Source organism: Carassius auratus, chromosome 27, assembly GCF_003368295.1.
Source record: "Carassius auratus strain Wakin chromosome 27, ASM336829v1, whole genome shotgun sequence".
NCBI lineage: Eukaryota > Metazoa > Chordata > Actinopteri > Cypriniformes > Cyprinidae > Carassius > Carassius auratus.
This window is the reverse complement of record NC_039269.1, coordinates 18,804,318-18,819,006: the sequence shown is the minus strand read 5'-3', so window position 1 is coordinate 18,819,006 and position 14,689 is coordinate 18,804,318. Positions and strand designations below refer to the sequence as shown.

The window sequence follows — 14,689 nt, the reverse complement described above, 5'->3', positions numbered from 1 at the left end:
CATTTTACTTTACTATATATGTGTGTGTGTGTGTGTGTTCTTTTTTTCTCTTCTTTTCTAAAGCCTAATAAAATAGCTTTTCATGGAATGTTTTATTTGAACATTTACATAATGACGTTCTACATTTTCAAACTTTGTCAAAAGTTTAAGTTTAAAGTACAAGTTTGAATCGTTTGTTTGGTTTCATAAGCAGACAGGCTTGTGTCTGTCATAAAGATATGAAGCTAATGTCCTCGAGGCAGAAGAGTTTAAAATTAACCTCGCTCTTCATTGGCCAGCTGTCTTCAAAGCCTTTTTAGGGTTTGAACTTGCCAACACGGGATCCATTACACTCAAGTGTAGAGCTCAAATGTGAAAGAGAACACATCAAGGGACCAGGTCAGTTACCGAAAGCCTTAAAACACTAGAAACAAAAGTAAAATGTATAGACAGGTCAGATATATATTTAAATAGACTATATTAAAAAGGTGTAAGTGTAAAATTAATTGTGGTAGCCTCAGATGCTGGGATAGGCTCCAGCCCCCACAAGAAAGAGGACAAGCAGTTTGGAGAACTGTGTGACAGTGTATTCCTAAACTTTATGCATGTGAGATGTATCCTTCCATATTGTATTTGGAACTTCACGAAACTAAAAAAAAACTGCTCATGTGTTTATTTAGCTTAGTACACATGGCTCTGTTAGCTTAGAAAACTGCCTGCAGGCTTGTGGGTACTGGTTTTGCTGGTTTGTGTTTTCTGTGTTTAAAATAATGTGTACAATCAATGATGTGATTATCATTATTTTTTAAATCTATTAGCTTATTCATAAATACAGGTCCATCTCAATAAATTAGAATGTTAAGAATGTCTGTGTGCATTGAATTTATTTAATACACAAGTTTCCCAATTTGAGCTGAATTACTGAATTAAATTAACTTTTCCACAACATTTTAATTTATTGAGATGCACCTGTACTTTTCTACATACAATGAATTTAAAACACATCTTACATGATGAGCATCTTTGTACTTTTTATACAAAGATGTGGTATAGTTGTTGCCTGTTGTTTCATACTTGACGAAGATCTGTTATCAAAAATAAATAAATAAATAATATTTGAAAATTCCTTGAAAATGGAACAAATATGTTCCAAAACCATATAAATTTAACATGAATACATTTCTAAGAATTTTGCATGTGAAAAAAAGCAGATTGGCCAATGTTCTGAGAACAATTGCAACTACCTGTACATTATTTTTTTTTATAAGAACTATATAGATCCAACATTATTATAAAGTATATTAGAAATAGCTTTGTTCCCAAACTTATTCTATACTTGTTGTTGTTGTTGTTGTTGTTGTTGTTGTTTTATAAAAATTAAATAAATAAAAACTGATATTATTTCTTTCCATGCAGCCATATGTCAATATCACAGATAACACCAACTCTCTTCCTGAGTGGGGCTGATGCTCCTTTGAATCAGGCACTTATGACCCGCAAAGGCATTACACTGATTGTGAACGTGACCCTATCCCACACCTGCCCTATCTACCCAGGTGTGGAGTGCATACGTGTTGCGGTGTCCGACCTCCCAAATGCCCGTCTAGGTGATCATTTTGACCACGTTGCAGCTCGAATCCATGGTAACAGATCTGGAGGAACCCTAGTGCATTGCGCTGCAGGCATGAGTCGCTCACCTGCTCTAATAATGGCCTACCTCATGAAGTACAAAGGAGTGACTCTGCGGCAGGCACATAACTGCGTTAAAGACAGCAGACCTTTCATATGCCTTAATACAGGATTCTGGACCCAACTTCTGGACTATGAGAAGAAACTCTACGGTAAGAATACTGTGAAGGTGGCTGAACCACTGGATCCACTGCCAATTCCTAAAACACCAAAACTACCTTCCAAGTACAGCATGAGACGGTGTCCTCCTTCGCCAAGGCTGAGCCGACTTAGAAGATTCACCTCCTTGGCTCTTTAATCAACAACAGCGAACTGATCCTTTGCCAGAAGTGGACTTGAAATTTCTATTTCCATATTGTAAGGGCAATGAAAAATGTCACAACCATCATTTCAAATAAGGATCAACAAGATCTAAGTAAAAGAAAGTACTTCAACATGACTGTTTTGTTTATCCACTAGCATGTGATTTTAAGAGGCTTTTAGCCATTTCCTCCTGGCTTCTAAAGCAAATTCACTTTCAAGGATGGTTATTGTTTATTGATGTGGTCTGGCTGGGATTCTGGGAATAAAAAAAAATATTGAAACTTAGTATGCATTATTTAACCAACAGAGGACACTGTTGTAGCATTAAACTCACACCATAGAAGAAACCCAGGGTAAGAAATGAAAAGGCTCAATTTCTACAGTATGATGTGCATGAGATAAAGACTCTAAACTTTTGTTTACTTTCAAATGAGACAAATTTGAAAGTTTCTACATTCTACATTTCAGTTCTGCATCCTGTTTGCCACCTCATTTAAAATTCATAAAATTAATTTAAAAGGCATTCTTAATTCATCTCTAAACTAAAAGGCTCTGCTCACTGAGAGACATGTATAAATGTATGTATGTATTAAGCTGTTGTTGTTGACCTATAGATGATAAAGATTGGCCATGTGACACAAGGTGAGAGAATAAAGTCTCAGGTATTCATTCATCACGTTTATAATGCAGGTTTATTCCTTACAGTCTCTCTTATAGTAATGTGTGTTTAGTGAGTTTGGCAATGTTTTGTTGGTGCTGAGTGAGGGGAAAGAAGTTTTAGACATGCTTCTCTTGAGGGGGTGAGTGAATGTGCTGAAAGCTGAGAGAGACTGCACATAGTGGAAAGAGTCCAAATGTCTTAGTAAAAAAAAAAAAAAAAAAAGCCACTTATTTATCTTGAAAAATAAATATAATTTATTTTTGGCTGAAAGCCTTCAATCTTGTGCAATTAACAGGAAACTAGTTAGCCAACTATGTATTCGGATAAAGTTAAGTGTGTTTATGTGTGCCAGCCCATGTGTTTCCGTGTGTGTGTGTGATGAGACACTGCTTTCAGTAAGCCCATCAAGGGATAAATAAGCATGCCATTACCATACACTCATTTATCTTTCTGCACAGTATTTGACAGCAAACCATCCTTGTAAGGTATTGCAGTCTGACCACAAATGCTATGTTAGATGTTTTTACTTGAAAGGTATAGCAGAGCAGTCAGATAAGGGGGGGGGGGGCAGAGTGACCTCACCCCCATCTACTACTAGAACATATTGTCTATATTCATCATCACTGAATGTAGTGCTTGTGTCTTCGTTCATACACAATGAAATTCATCAGCATTACCAAATAATACAAACATTTAAAAGGCTTTAAATGTTAAATTTACATTTGTCCATTTTGCTAGAATTCTGTGGAATCAAGACCTAAATAAGCTGCTGCTTTTTTTCACCCCACTTATCCTGCAAATGTGGTAGTAGTTACTTTATTACTACCATAAATACTTTTCTATTTTCTGAAATGGTTAAGTTATCCATCGCAAAACATGATAATCTTTCATACAGCAGGAAGCTTTAAATGCATGTTGAAACACTTTCGTCAGGCAGTAACAAGAACTTTTCTATTCATATAGATCTCTGTATTCCCTGAAATAAATTCCCAGAGCATGTTTCAGCAGTTATGGAAGCAGTTTATTGCAAATATACACAAACTTCAATATTCTCTCAAAAAGATTTTATAGAAATAAATAAAACCCTGTTAAGAATGGAATGTATATGCATACCACATGAAAAAATACATACACCTCTATGAACAGAGTTTAAATGTTGCTATTATTTTGGAAAGAAATAACAGTGCAATCATGCTGCCCTTTGCAACAGTAGTAAAACATAGTCTCTTCTAGATGCTTGAAAAGAGTCCTCCCTTTTTTGAAATTATTATTCTAATATGTCCTGAATACCTTACCTAATAAAAATATATATTTTGTCAACGCTGTAAAAATGGGCTTCTTTATAGTCGTTGGAGTGTGTTTTGTTTGTGTCCTCATACTCCAATAAGAATGCCAGAAAACAGACTGTCTTGGAGAATTGTTAGGGCTGAGCCTGTCCCATTGTCAATAAGAACAGATACATACTCTCCAGCCTGTGGGGGGAGAAAAAATAAATAAATAATTTAAAGTTCATATACGTGAATCATGTTATTTGTATGTTTTATGGGTCAGTAATATAGGAGTGTAATTAGAGATAATTCAGAGAGATAATTAGAGATAGAGATAATTTTAAGTATGTACTCTTGCATACAGTATCCACTTTTTTTTTTGGTTGGTGTGGTGTGTGTCATAACAGTTATAATTCAAAACAATAATACCCAAAAAGTAAGCATCACATTATTGAAAGAGGGCAATAATGTACATGTATAAAACAGCAGTTTTGATGGGGACTGATAAAATTGTCAAGGGTCCTGGAGCAGAAGATGCCACTGTGGCTGAACAAAAATAAAAAGTGGGCCCAAATATAGTCATTTTCCAAGTCACGTATTTTCAGTCAGCATTATTAGCACAAACAATTTCAGTAACCTGTAAAATTCTTGTTCACTTTAATAAGCTTATTATGTCAGTCAGCCATACCTGCAGGTAAAGAGTCCCGGTCAGGAGAATACTGAATACTCCCCCTGTGGCGCTCACTCCAGTCACTGTCTCCAAAGACCTGCATCATTATAAACACATTAATCATGGTTTAGGACTCATTTGCTTGACTTGTTAGAATAACAGTTCAAACGGCCAGTGCTGTTGGTGATTATGGACCATTACTACTCACACATTACTCTGACAAAGAGACTCTATGCATATAGAGGCCTTAACACTGTCCCTCTGTCTGGCGTGAGGTTTTTTCTGAGACTCACTGGATTCTAAAGAAAAAAAAAACAGATACATGATGCAGTGTTAAAGGTATTGTGACAGGCAGACATTATCAGCGTTACTAGGACCCCACCCTGTTCCACTGAGCTTTATCTAAGGGACGGGCTGTTGGATAGGCCACACACAAGTAACATGATGCAAACAAGAATGAGGTATTGCATGTACTTCAGCTAGCAAAATGATGCAATAAAGCTTATATTTTATGTCTCTATCGGTCTAAATGGGAAAACTCAATTACCTGCAGGTGCATATTATCTAGCTTATGTATATATTGATGCCTTTTTGTTAAGTATGCATACTTTATGAAATTTGGATGCCTAAGAATGATTGATAATTGAAATTGAAATTAAATAATTTATACATTACAGTATGACATAATGCATCCATGGGGTATGTGCAACAAGTGAACAATATCCCATTAAGACTAGGCCAGAGGAGAACTGGTCCTCCAACTGATCCTGGTTTCTCCCAAAGTCTTTTTTTCTCTCTCTCTTTCTCAATTTCTGTCATCTGAGAAAATTAGGGTTCCTTACTTTTGGCTTGTTTATGGAGTTTGAAAGACATACTATTTTCCACTATTGAACTGTAGATCCACATTTTGCAACATTGACAGTTATTGAACTAAACTGAAATAACACTGAGTTGCACACAAACTGAATAATAACAGTCTTTTTTAGAATTGCTTATAACTGAACTTAATTTTCCTGAATTTGTATAAAGCTGTGTTGTATAAAGCGCTGCAGAAATAAAGTCACAGGGGCAGTCCTCTCAAACGTATAACCACTGTACCATCCCCATGGAAGATTTTTGGTGATAAATCTCAGTATGCTTATGGCCCAAGATGCTAGCCTTGTTTAGTTTGTTTGGTGAATAGATGAGTACATGGAAATTGCATTATTAAGAGAGTAAATGACAAATCTGTATTAAAAACTAATGACTACAGTAAACCGACAATATTGATTTAATTTGAAATAGATTTCACAGAAAATTCCTATTGCTTACATAATTCATTCTTGCATCATGCATTAATCATATCAGTAAATGCAAAATAATGTCCTGCTATTAAGTGTGTGGGTGCTAAGAAGTGGTTGTAGCTTGTTACAGTAAATAGTAGTGTGTAGACTAGAACTAGTCAGGTAGTTAGCATGTAATGGACAGCTCAGTTCCAACTTATGCAATTAGCAGATGCTTTTATCCAAAGCAACTTACAGTGCATTCAGACTAACATTTTTTAGCTAACTTGTTCCCTGGGAATCGAACCTACAGCCTTGCACTGGTAACGCAGTGCTCTACCACTTGAGCCACAGAAACACTTAAAAAAAGTGTTAAAACAGCCAACTCTGTTGACAGTGACCTAAATCACTGCTTGGAAAAACAAAAACAAAAATTAACTGTTGAGAACATGCATTCAAAATGGGTATTGACAAACCCTATGCTAAAAAAGATTTGAACCACAGTGGTACATATTATACTTGCTCATATTCCCTTTTTGTGATATCATTTTTGGGAATTTCTTCTTACTGTCAATGGTACAGCATAACAGATTTAATTTGACATAGCGATTGCCCATAACAATCAAATATGCATAGAAAGAGCAGTGCTGAACCACAATGTATGTTAAAGATTTATTCTGCAAGTAGCATTTAATTTATGTTTCAGAGGATAAAGTTAATAGTGCAGTTTTTAGGTACTAATAATTACCCTATAGGGTATTTTTTTTTTTTTTTTTTTTTTTTTTACAATAATGAAGGCATGTTGATATCCCTTTTATAGCACATAAACCATGCACAATGTTAAAATCAAACTTAGGCTGTAACCATACTTTCAGGTTAGGTTTAAGAATCAGCCATTAAAAACATATTCGTTGATAGCTAGTCTGAATGTTGGGGGCAGGCGCACCCCGAAACATATCTAAACCACATACCCAGTAGCAGACTAGCTGTGAGCTGGTAGAACCCAGACACTGGAGCTGTGTATCGGCCACTGCTGGCATTAAATCCCTGTCCCCTCTGATGGAACTGCTCTGTGTATGAGGGCTGTGGAAAACACAGAAATGGGATAATTAAATATGCCATTGCCAGTCTCTTCCATTGCCAACCCTTCCCCACTGCTTACCAGTCTGTTTCACCATCAGCCAAAGCTAACATTGCTGCTAAATAAATACATCTAGAAGTTAGTGCTACTTCAGAGTAATAAAAGCTTATTTTTTTAGTTCACATTTACTTTCGCAGCTATGGGGCTGCTAAGTCATGGTTATTGAAATGAGTAAATTGTTTCTAGTTTGGAAAGGATTGTTTTCCACTTACAGTGTTGAAGGGCTGGAGCTCCTGCAGACTGCGACGTTGGACTAAAAGGTTGTGGTGCAGTCGGCAACGGAAAGCTGTGGCCACACGAGGGGTTTGATCGCAGAGCTGGCAGTGAGTTTCTACCATCTCTATGTGGAAAGGTAATTACAGGATTGTAATTTTGCTTTGTCAGATGCACAAAATAAATAATTCCCTTCTCATTACATTTTTCTAAAGGGTTTGGAACAAGGTGTAACCCAATATACTAGGCACCTTCTTAGACCCAAAAACTCTGAAATACAGCTGGTGGAAAATGTTTTGGATTGTATTTGACTGACACTTGGCTGCATATAAAGCCATTAAACAATCTCACAGTGAATAGAAGATATAAATATTTGGAGTGGTTGAGTGTATGTATGAGCAGACAGAGTGGATAAAAGTGTGAGGCAATGAGAATGCTAGAATGTATGAGCGTACGGCGCCACTGCACTTTTCTGTGTGAATAAGAGCCTTTATGTTTTATATTGCTGTCAGAACAGCCTGCAGCTCACAGTACCAGAGCACAAACAGACCTGTGTCTGCTTTCCTGGCAATACTCCAACACTCATTCCATACACAAACATGCGCACACACACAAATGTGGAATCTGTGGAATTCTTTGGCCAGGCCAAGTCAAATCCACGTCCTGGAAAATTACACCTATTAAGAGATCAGCCCAGCCCACAATCAGACTAGCAGACTCCCCAACAAATGAGCATGACAACACATATCCCAAACATTAAGCAATTCTTTAAAGGAATTCTTTTTTGAAAATAGGCTAAATTTCCAACTCCCTAGAGTTAAACAGTCGAGTTTCATCGTTTTTAAATCCATTCAGCCGATCTCTGGGTTTGGTAGTAACACTTTTACCTTAACTTAGCATAGGTCATTGAATCTGACAAGAGCATTAGCATCTCTCTCAAAAATGACAAGAGTTTCTGTATTGTTCCTATTTAAAACTTGACACTTCTGTATTTTACATCATGTACTAAGAATTTTTCGTCATTCTTAATACACGATGTAACTAGAGAAGAGTCAAGTTTTAAACAGGAAAAATATCAAAACTCTTTGGTCATTTTTGAGCAAGATGCTAAGCTGTTGGACCATAATAACACACATATGCAAATGTGTTTAACTTTTTTTTTTGAAAGATGTTACTTAACACCAGTTTAACTGATTTGTGCACCTGCATCTGGTGTCTTTTTACGTGTAGTCTAAAAACTATTGATTTAGCACAAGTGAATTGAATCATTAGATCATGCACTATGTAAATCAACAGACCCACCACTCAACACATTTTATGTCTCTCTTATCTGACACATTCAGTTTAGCTCATGGAGCTTTTAGGAATCAGGTGTGTTAAATAAGAAAGAAATACAAAATGTGTAGTGAAGTGGGTCCCCAGGACCAGGATTGAAAACCTCTGATCAAATGGTATTTTAACAAGTTGTAGGTCTTGGTCAGTTTTGCCAGATGGATGTATCATGAGATTTTCTGTTTTCTGTCTGGCATGATGTGTCAATGGGCTAGTGTCTACAAATTCCAGTATACCTTTTAGTTTGACTTGGAAGTCCTGTATCAACTCTGCATGATGAGGCAGTAGGGGGCCCGGAGGACCAGGAGGCCCCTGGGGACCAGGAGGGCCTGGTGGACCTGGAAGGCCATGCTGGAAATGTAAAAAGTTTCAAGTTACATTACATAATAAGACAAATCAATTTGAAGAAGTGAAACATTAGACACTTTCTGACATAGGCCTCATTAGTTTTATCTGTGTGTGCTATGCTTAATCTGTTTTCATATAGTTTTACTCTTGACTTCTTAAAGCTTTTCTTCAGTATATCCATATGCACTTATTCTATGTATTGATATTACTCATCTTTAGTATGGTGTGTAATGCATATACATTCTATCAGAGATTACCTTGGAAAGTCTTTTATTTCCTTTTGGTTTCTTATTTCCATCATTGTTGGAGTTGTCCCTAAAGACTATCCATGTCCTATGGGGGCTCACATTGATTATGTCAGAAGATACAGTATCCTGTAAATATTAAGCATTTCAGAGCGTCAACTATGTTAGCAAACTTTAACTACGGCAAATATATAAAACTCTTTCTATATAGAGGAATCGGTTTTTACAGTGAGTTCACAATCTCTGCATTGTTTATGAATGTCATTACCATGTACTTTTCCCTCATGTCTAATGGTTGTCATACACTAAAGTAAAATTCAGATAATTGATTTACGAAATTGAAATCGATTTTATGTTGTCGTTACGCGTATGTATTGCCAGGTGAACAGCAGGTGTGTGGATTGGATTTGACTTACAGGGCTCTCAGTGCTGGCTGTATTGTTTTCCTCTTGGAGCTCCAGACTCTCCTCACTCTCTTGTGTGGTGCAGGTAGACAGCAGTAAACTCAGCAGCAAGGCCAGTAGTGCCCCTCTTGCCCCATGCCTAAGCTTCATGCTGCAATGGTGATGCGTGAACTTCTTCTAACTCACTCAACTCCTTTTTAGCAGCTCACTGTCCATTCCAACACAGAGAGGTGACCAGAAGTCCTATGGGCAACACGATGGAATCGTTCCTTAGTGCAGAAGGATATCCAAGAGTGGAGGTGCTGCTTCTTCAAAGCATAAATACTCTTTGGGAGTAGTCCTTTAGGTAATTGTGACTCTTGATTTGAAAAGATGTTCTACTAATGTTCTAATTAAATTCCTGGGTTGATTTCTGACACGGAAAATAAATCTGTTCTTAGATAGATCAGTTCATATTTTGGTGGACAGAGTGTTCAAAGTGCCATGAGAGTTGCTCGTAGGGCCTCACCATGCTTCAACCCATTCACAGTTAATCCGTCCCCTGTGATAGCCAAGATTTTCTATGCCTCCTGACTACAGTCTAAACTCTCTAAGCTTGAGTTGTTTAGCCTATGTGTTACAATCACAATGTAGGTGTGTATTCAATAAATGAATGTGAATGTGTGTGTGTGTGTGTGTGTGTGTGTGTGTGTGTGTGTGTGTGTGTGTGTGTGTGTGTGTGTGTGTGTGTGTGTGTGTGTGTGTGTGTGTTTGTTGATGGTTAGTGTCTGTTGCTCAGTTGCAGTGTGATTACCTGTGGTAAACCCTGTGTGTGGTATACTCAGTCTCTCTCTGTGGGTGGTATCTCCACGTCTTCTTTCTGTTTTTAATAATGTTTGATTGTCTTCTGGTCTCCTTGGTGCCTTTGCACAGTTCCGTATGTTTATGTTGTCAGAAAATCCTTCAGTGATGAAATTTTTTTTTTTTTTTTTTTTTTTGCCAGTTGAGGTCCTCTTTGCCAGATTCCAGTTTATTCCACATCTATGTCAGTGGCCACTCAGAAAGGATCACTCTGTTTTGAAGGGTTCCTTTTCGCGCTCCACTCTTTTTAGCTTCCTCTGAGATCAGACTCCTCCTCTTCTTCAAGTTTGTGCACTCCTCCTTATATCTGTTGTCTCTTTGTCTCTCTTCAGCCTCCTGGTCATTTATCTGACCATCTGTCTGTCTACTACAATCAGATCCTGGATCCCGTTTTTTTTGTCTTGTGTTTAGCTCATTCATCTGTCTCTGCCAGTACCTACTCTCTCCGTAATCCTCAGCTGCAGGGTCCTAATGCTTCTTTTATGGGTTTGTACAGTGGTCTGCTTGTAATCAGAGATGGAACCTTAAGAATAATAAAAATTGAGAAGGAAACAGAAGGAAGGTATTGTTCATTTAGACGTTATCCTAAATTTGCAAGCAGTAAGATACATTGGGTGGGGCAGAAATGTGCATTTCAGATATGCAGAAATGTACTGTTAAAAATTATGACAGTTAGGAGGAAGGTTGCACATTTTTATGTAGCAAACCCCCCCCCCCCCCCCCCCCCATTCTTTATCAGTCTTCTGCTTTTGCTTTTTCCTGGCTGAGAGAACAGCATCTGTGTGGTCTTTACACTAGACACTACTGTGCGCAAAGCTAATTAAGTTTTTTTTTTTTTTTTTTAAGCCTATTTAAGTGTAATTGCTTACACTTGCACCATCTCTTAGACAATTTTTTTCACAAAGATCCTGACAATTAAAATGACAAATGGTTGCCACACAAACCTCATATGCAATTCATAAAAGTAAACATTCAGAATTTTCTGCCTGGATCAGTGTGTTTTGAATGAAGCAGAGCATAATGATTCCATTAGAACTACTGTAAAACATTAAAACACAAACTGAAAATCGATAAAACATATACTTATGAATACCAAAATGCATCAAACAATATAAACAACACTGTCTAATTGATGCTGAAAATAGCAGTTTGTGCTTAGAAATAGGTGATTGGAAGCTGTCTGCTTAAGTCCTAGATAAGAGGATTTGAGGTCACTGTTCCTGCTCTATCAAAACTTGCTCAGTATTGCTAAATCTCATCAGACAGTCCCAATGTCCCGTACACAGACAGACACCTAATAGTTAAAAGCCCAGCAAAGATCTTTTGGAAAAGGTTTCATTTCCTTTTAATGAAGATGCTCTTTGAACTCATTTGAGAAATGGCAAAACTTTTACTGCTGACATTCTGTTGTCTTAGTAGGTGAGTACCAAAGGCTTCCTGTAGGTTAATACATTGTTATGTCACTTTGTTTTTTAGGCATTTGAATTGTGAATTATACTCACTGTGATTTTAGTATTTAAACATGGAGCAGGACGATATTTCACCACTGCAGCACTTTGTGGTGGCAAAGAGGACAATCAGTGCTGTGTTTCACCAGCTGTTGGAGTTTGTTAGAGATTGTTCAGATTTTGTAGAAGGTAAGAACAAAGTTTTCTGCAGGATATTTATTTATAAACACAATGATGAACCATTACAGTATGACCACCTATCTAATAACCTGTTGGATCCGCAATGTCCTAATGTCAACAGCAGACCCTTCAGTTCTCGTACATTGCGGGACGGTGGTGATGTAGCACGAATCCACTTTTCCAAGTCGAACCACAAATGTTCAACTGGGTAATTTTAGAGACAAGTAAAATAACAGAAATTCACCACCATGCTCCTCTAATCCCTCCTTGACATATCTGGCAGTGTGGCATAGCGCAATATCCTGTTGATAGCGACCATCACCGGCAGGGAATACAGTTGCCATGAATGGGTGTACTTGGTCATCAGCGATGTTCAGATACCTGACAGCTGTCATAAATTGTGCTATTGAGATAATGGGGCAAAAAAATGTCTCAAGAAAGCATCATCCACAGCATAACCTGCCTGTGTCTGCCCAGCAATGCATCCAGGTGCCATAGACTCTATAGGTAATCTGCGCTCGGCCGTCCACATATGCATCAGAAATCCTGATAGGTCATGCATGACAGTGTCCACCTCTCTCTGGCATCGGTCTGCGTATTGTGTACAACAGACGACTCGACTACAAGTTCATGTACTCACTACACAGACACATGAGCAACCCACAGCGCACACCATTATCGAGATCAAAGTTCATAGTATATACAGCTCTGTGAACTGTGAACTGCACCAGTGGCATCATTTGGTTGCCAGGCGCAGTCATTGCTCTAAAATTTTAGACATAAATGCAAGATTTGAAATAGTAGGCCTATAATTTGCCAGTTCACTAGGATTTAGTTTTGGTTTCTTAACAAGAGGCTTAATAACCGCCTATTTGAATGGTTTTGGGACGTGACCTAAAGATAACAATGGGTTAATGATATTGAGAAGCGGTTCTTCGGCTACAGGCAACAACTCTTTCAGTAATTTAGTGGGTACAGGATCTATTAAACATGTTGTTGGTTTAGATACAGTGATACTTTTATTTAGCTCTTCCTGTCCTATATTTGTAAAGCACTACAGTTTATCTTTGGGTGCGATGGATGAAACTGAGTGTTAGACGCTGTAGAATCTACATTCGCTATTGTATTTCTAATGTTATCTATTTTATCAGTGAAGAAATTCATAAAGTCATTAATATTAAATGTTGGTGGGATATTTGAATCAGGTGGCGTCTTGAATACACTGTGTTTATTTGTTAATTTACCCACTGTGCTAAATAAAATCCTTGGATGTTTTGGTTATTTTTCATGAGTTTGTATAGATGCTCTGCCCTAGCAGTTTTTAGGGCATGTCTATAGCTGGACATACTGTTTTTCCATGCAATTCTAAAAACTTCCAAGTTAGTTTTTCTCCATTTGCGTTCAAGACTATGAATTACTTTCTTGAGAGAGTGATTATTACTGTTATACCATGGCACAGTACGTTTTTTCTCTAACCTTTTTCAATTTGATGGGGGCAACAGCTTCTAATGTATTAGAGAAAATAGTGCCCATGTTGTCACTCATTTTGTCTAATTGATGTGTATTCTTGGGTACAAATAGCAGTTGAGTTAGATTGTTGCAGGTTATTTGTGAATCTGTGAATCTGTGATTATGCATTCCATTAGTTTTTCAAATTGGTGTGTTTCACCAGGCCTCTAAGAAATACAGAGTTTAGTATCATCAGCATAACTGTGAAAGCTAACACCATGTTTCCTGATGATATCTCCCAAGGGTAACGTATAAAGCATGAAGAGTAGCGGCCCTAGTACTGAGCCTTGAGGTACTCCATACTGCACTTGTGATCTATATGATACCTCTTCATTCACTGCTAGGAATTGATGGCGGTCATATAAGTTCAATTTAAACCATGCTAATGCACTTTCATTAATGCCAACAAAGTGTTAAAGTCTATGCAAAAGAATGTTGTGGTCAATTGTGTCAAATGTAGCACTAAGATCCAATAGAACTTATAGAGAGATACAACCACGATCAGATGATAAGAGCAGGTCATTTGTGACTCTAAGGAGAGCTCTCTCAGTACTATGATACGGTCTAAATCCTGACTTATCCTCCCCTTCCTAATTCCCCTGTAACCACCAGCTGTCCACCTGACTGAGGTTAGGTGGGAACTTTTTGCAAACAGTCTCCTATGCTGGACCTATGATGTATCGATTGGTTCTATGTTCATAGTAACCAACTTACAGATGGTCTGGACTAAAGGGAGTTGCCCCTTGAGCGGGGCTCCAGCGCAAGAACCCGGGTGGGTCAGTATGGTCCATTCTGTATTTACTTATATATATGTATGCATGTATATGTGTATTAAATTGCTGGTGTTTATGTGTGTACTAATCTTCTGTGAGTTTATTTGCAGTGCCCAATTACAGTGTTTACTAAAAACAGCGTTATGTCCAGCCCGTATGATAGCCCTGATTCCGGCTCCACGGTATCAGGTGGCCAGATCACAAGTTTATGCGGGAGCCTTCTTGATCATCAGGCCCTGCACGGCACTGCAAGGAATTTCATGGATGTCTGGCCAGGTCACCCTGAGGGGCTTCCCGGCCATTTGGTTCTTTGCTGATGCATCAAGTGGGAAGTGGAGGTGGCAGTTACGGAATATGCTGCCTCAGGTGATGCTTCCATCGCCAGAGGTTTGTAAATTTGAGCTTGCCTCTCCCATGCGGTTCA

General features: G+C 37.9%; 3 protein-coding genes across 4 annotated transcripts in view; 2 read left to right on the top strand and 1 right to left on the bottom strand.

The window, feature by feature from the left end:
• Window positions 1–364: 364 nt before the first annotated feature.
• Window positions 365–2,992, top strand: si:ch1073-184j22.2 (dual specificity protein phosphatase 14). Its single transcript, XM_026206392.1, has 2 exons — window positions 365–378; window positions 1,396–2,992. The coding sequence occupies exon 2, from the start codon at window positions 1,400–1,402 to the stop codon at window positions 1,964–1,966; it is 567 nt and encodes a 188-aa protein (XP_026062177.1). The 5' UTR covers window positions 365–378; window positions 1,396–1,399; the 3' UTR covers window positions 1,967–2,992.
• Window positions 2,993–3,615: 623 nt separating this feature from the next.
• On the bottom strand, window positions 3,616–10,961 carry LOC113045755 (erythroferrone-like). 2 transcript variants are annotated; one of them, XM_026206391.1, is made up of 9 exons: window positions 10,309–10,960; window positions 9,528–9,758; window positions 9,124–9,240; window positions 8,755–8,869; window positions 7,186–7,313; window positions 6,804–6,915; window positions 4,779–4,869; window positions 4,589–4,667; window positions 3,616–4,104 (listed from the first exon to the last, which is right to left on the bottom strand). In XM_026206391.1, the coding sequence occupies exons 2-9, from the start codon at window positions 9,663–9,665 to the stop codon at window positions 4,006–4,008; spliced, it is 879 nt and encodes a 292-aa protein (XP_026062176.1). In that variant the 5' UTR covers window positions 9,666–9,758; window positions 10,309–10,960; the 3' UTR covers window positions 3,616–4,005. The 2 variants fall into 2 exon arrangements, with proteins under 2 accessions (XP_026062176.1, XP_026062175.1); XM_026206390.1 differs by having other exon boundaries at window positions 9,528–10,961.
• A 668-nt stretch (window positions 10,962–11,629) lies between these two features.
• mfn1a (mitofusin 1a) overlaps window positions 11,630–14,689 on the top strand; it is a 29,847-nt gene continuing 26,787 nt past the window's right edge. The window contains exons 1-2 of the mRNA XM_026206387.1: window positions 11,630–11,774; window positions 11,869–11,992. Coding sequence (XP_026062172.1) covers window positions 11,878–11,992 — 115 coding nt within the window. The 5' untranslated portion in view covers window positions 11,630–11,774; window positions 11,869–11,877. The remainder of the gene's footprint in view (window positions 11,775–11,868; window positions 11,993–14,689) is intronic.

What these genes read in the sequence shown, in the direction of transcription:
- si:ch1073-184j22.2 (XM_026206392.1), top strand. Translation starts at nt 1,400, where the DNA reads ATGTCAATATCACAGATAACACCAACTCTCTTCCTGAGTGGGGCTGAT.
- LOC113045755 (XM_026206390.1), bottom strand. Translation starts at nt 9,665, where the DNA reads ATGAAGCTTAGGCATGGGGCAAGAGGGGCACTACTGGCCTTGCTGCTG. An exon ending in AGCTCCAGCCCTTCAACACT is followed by an intron (nt 6,916 to 7,185) that starts GTAAGTGGAAAA and finishes TGTTTTCCACAG; the next exon opens with CCCTCATACACAGAGCAGTT. An exon ending in CACAGCTAGTCTGCTACTGG is followed by an intron (nt 4,870 to 6,803) that starts GTATGTGGTTTA and finishes TTTTTTCTTTAG; the next exon opens with AATCCAGTGAGTCTCAGAAA.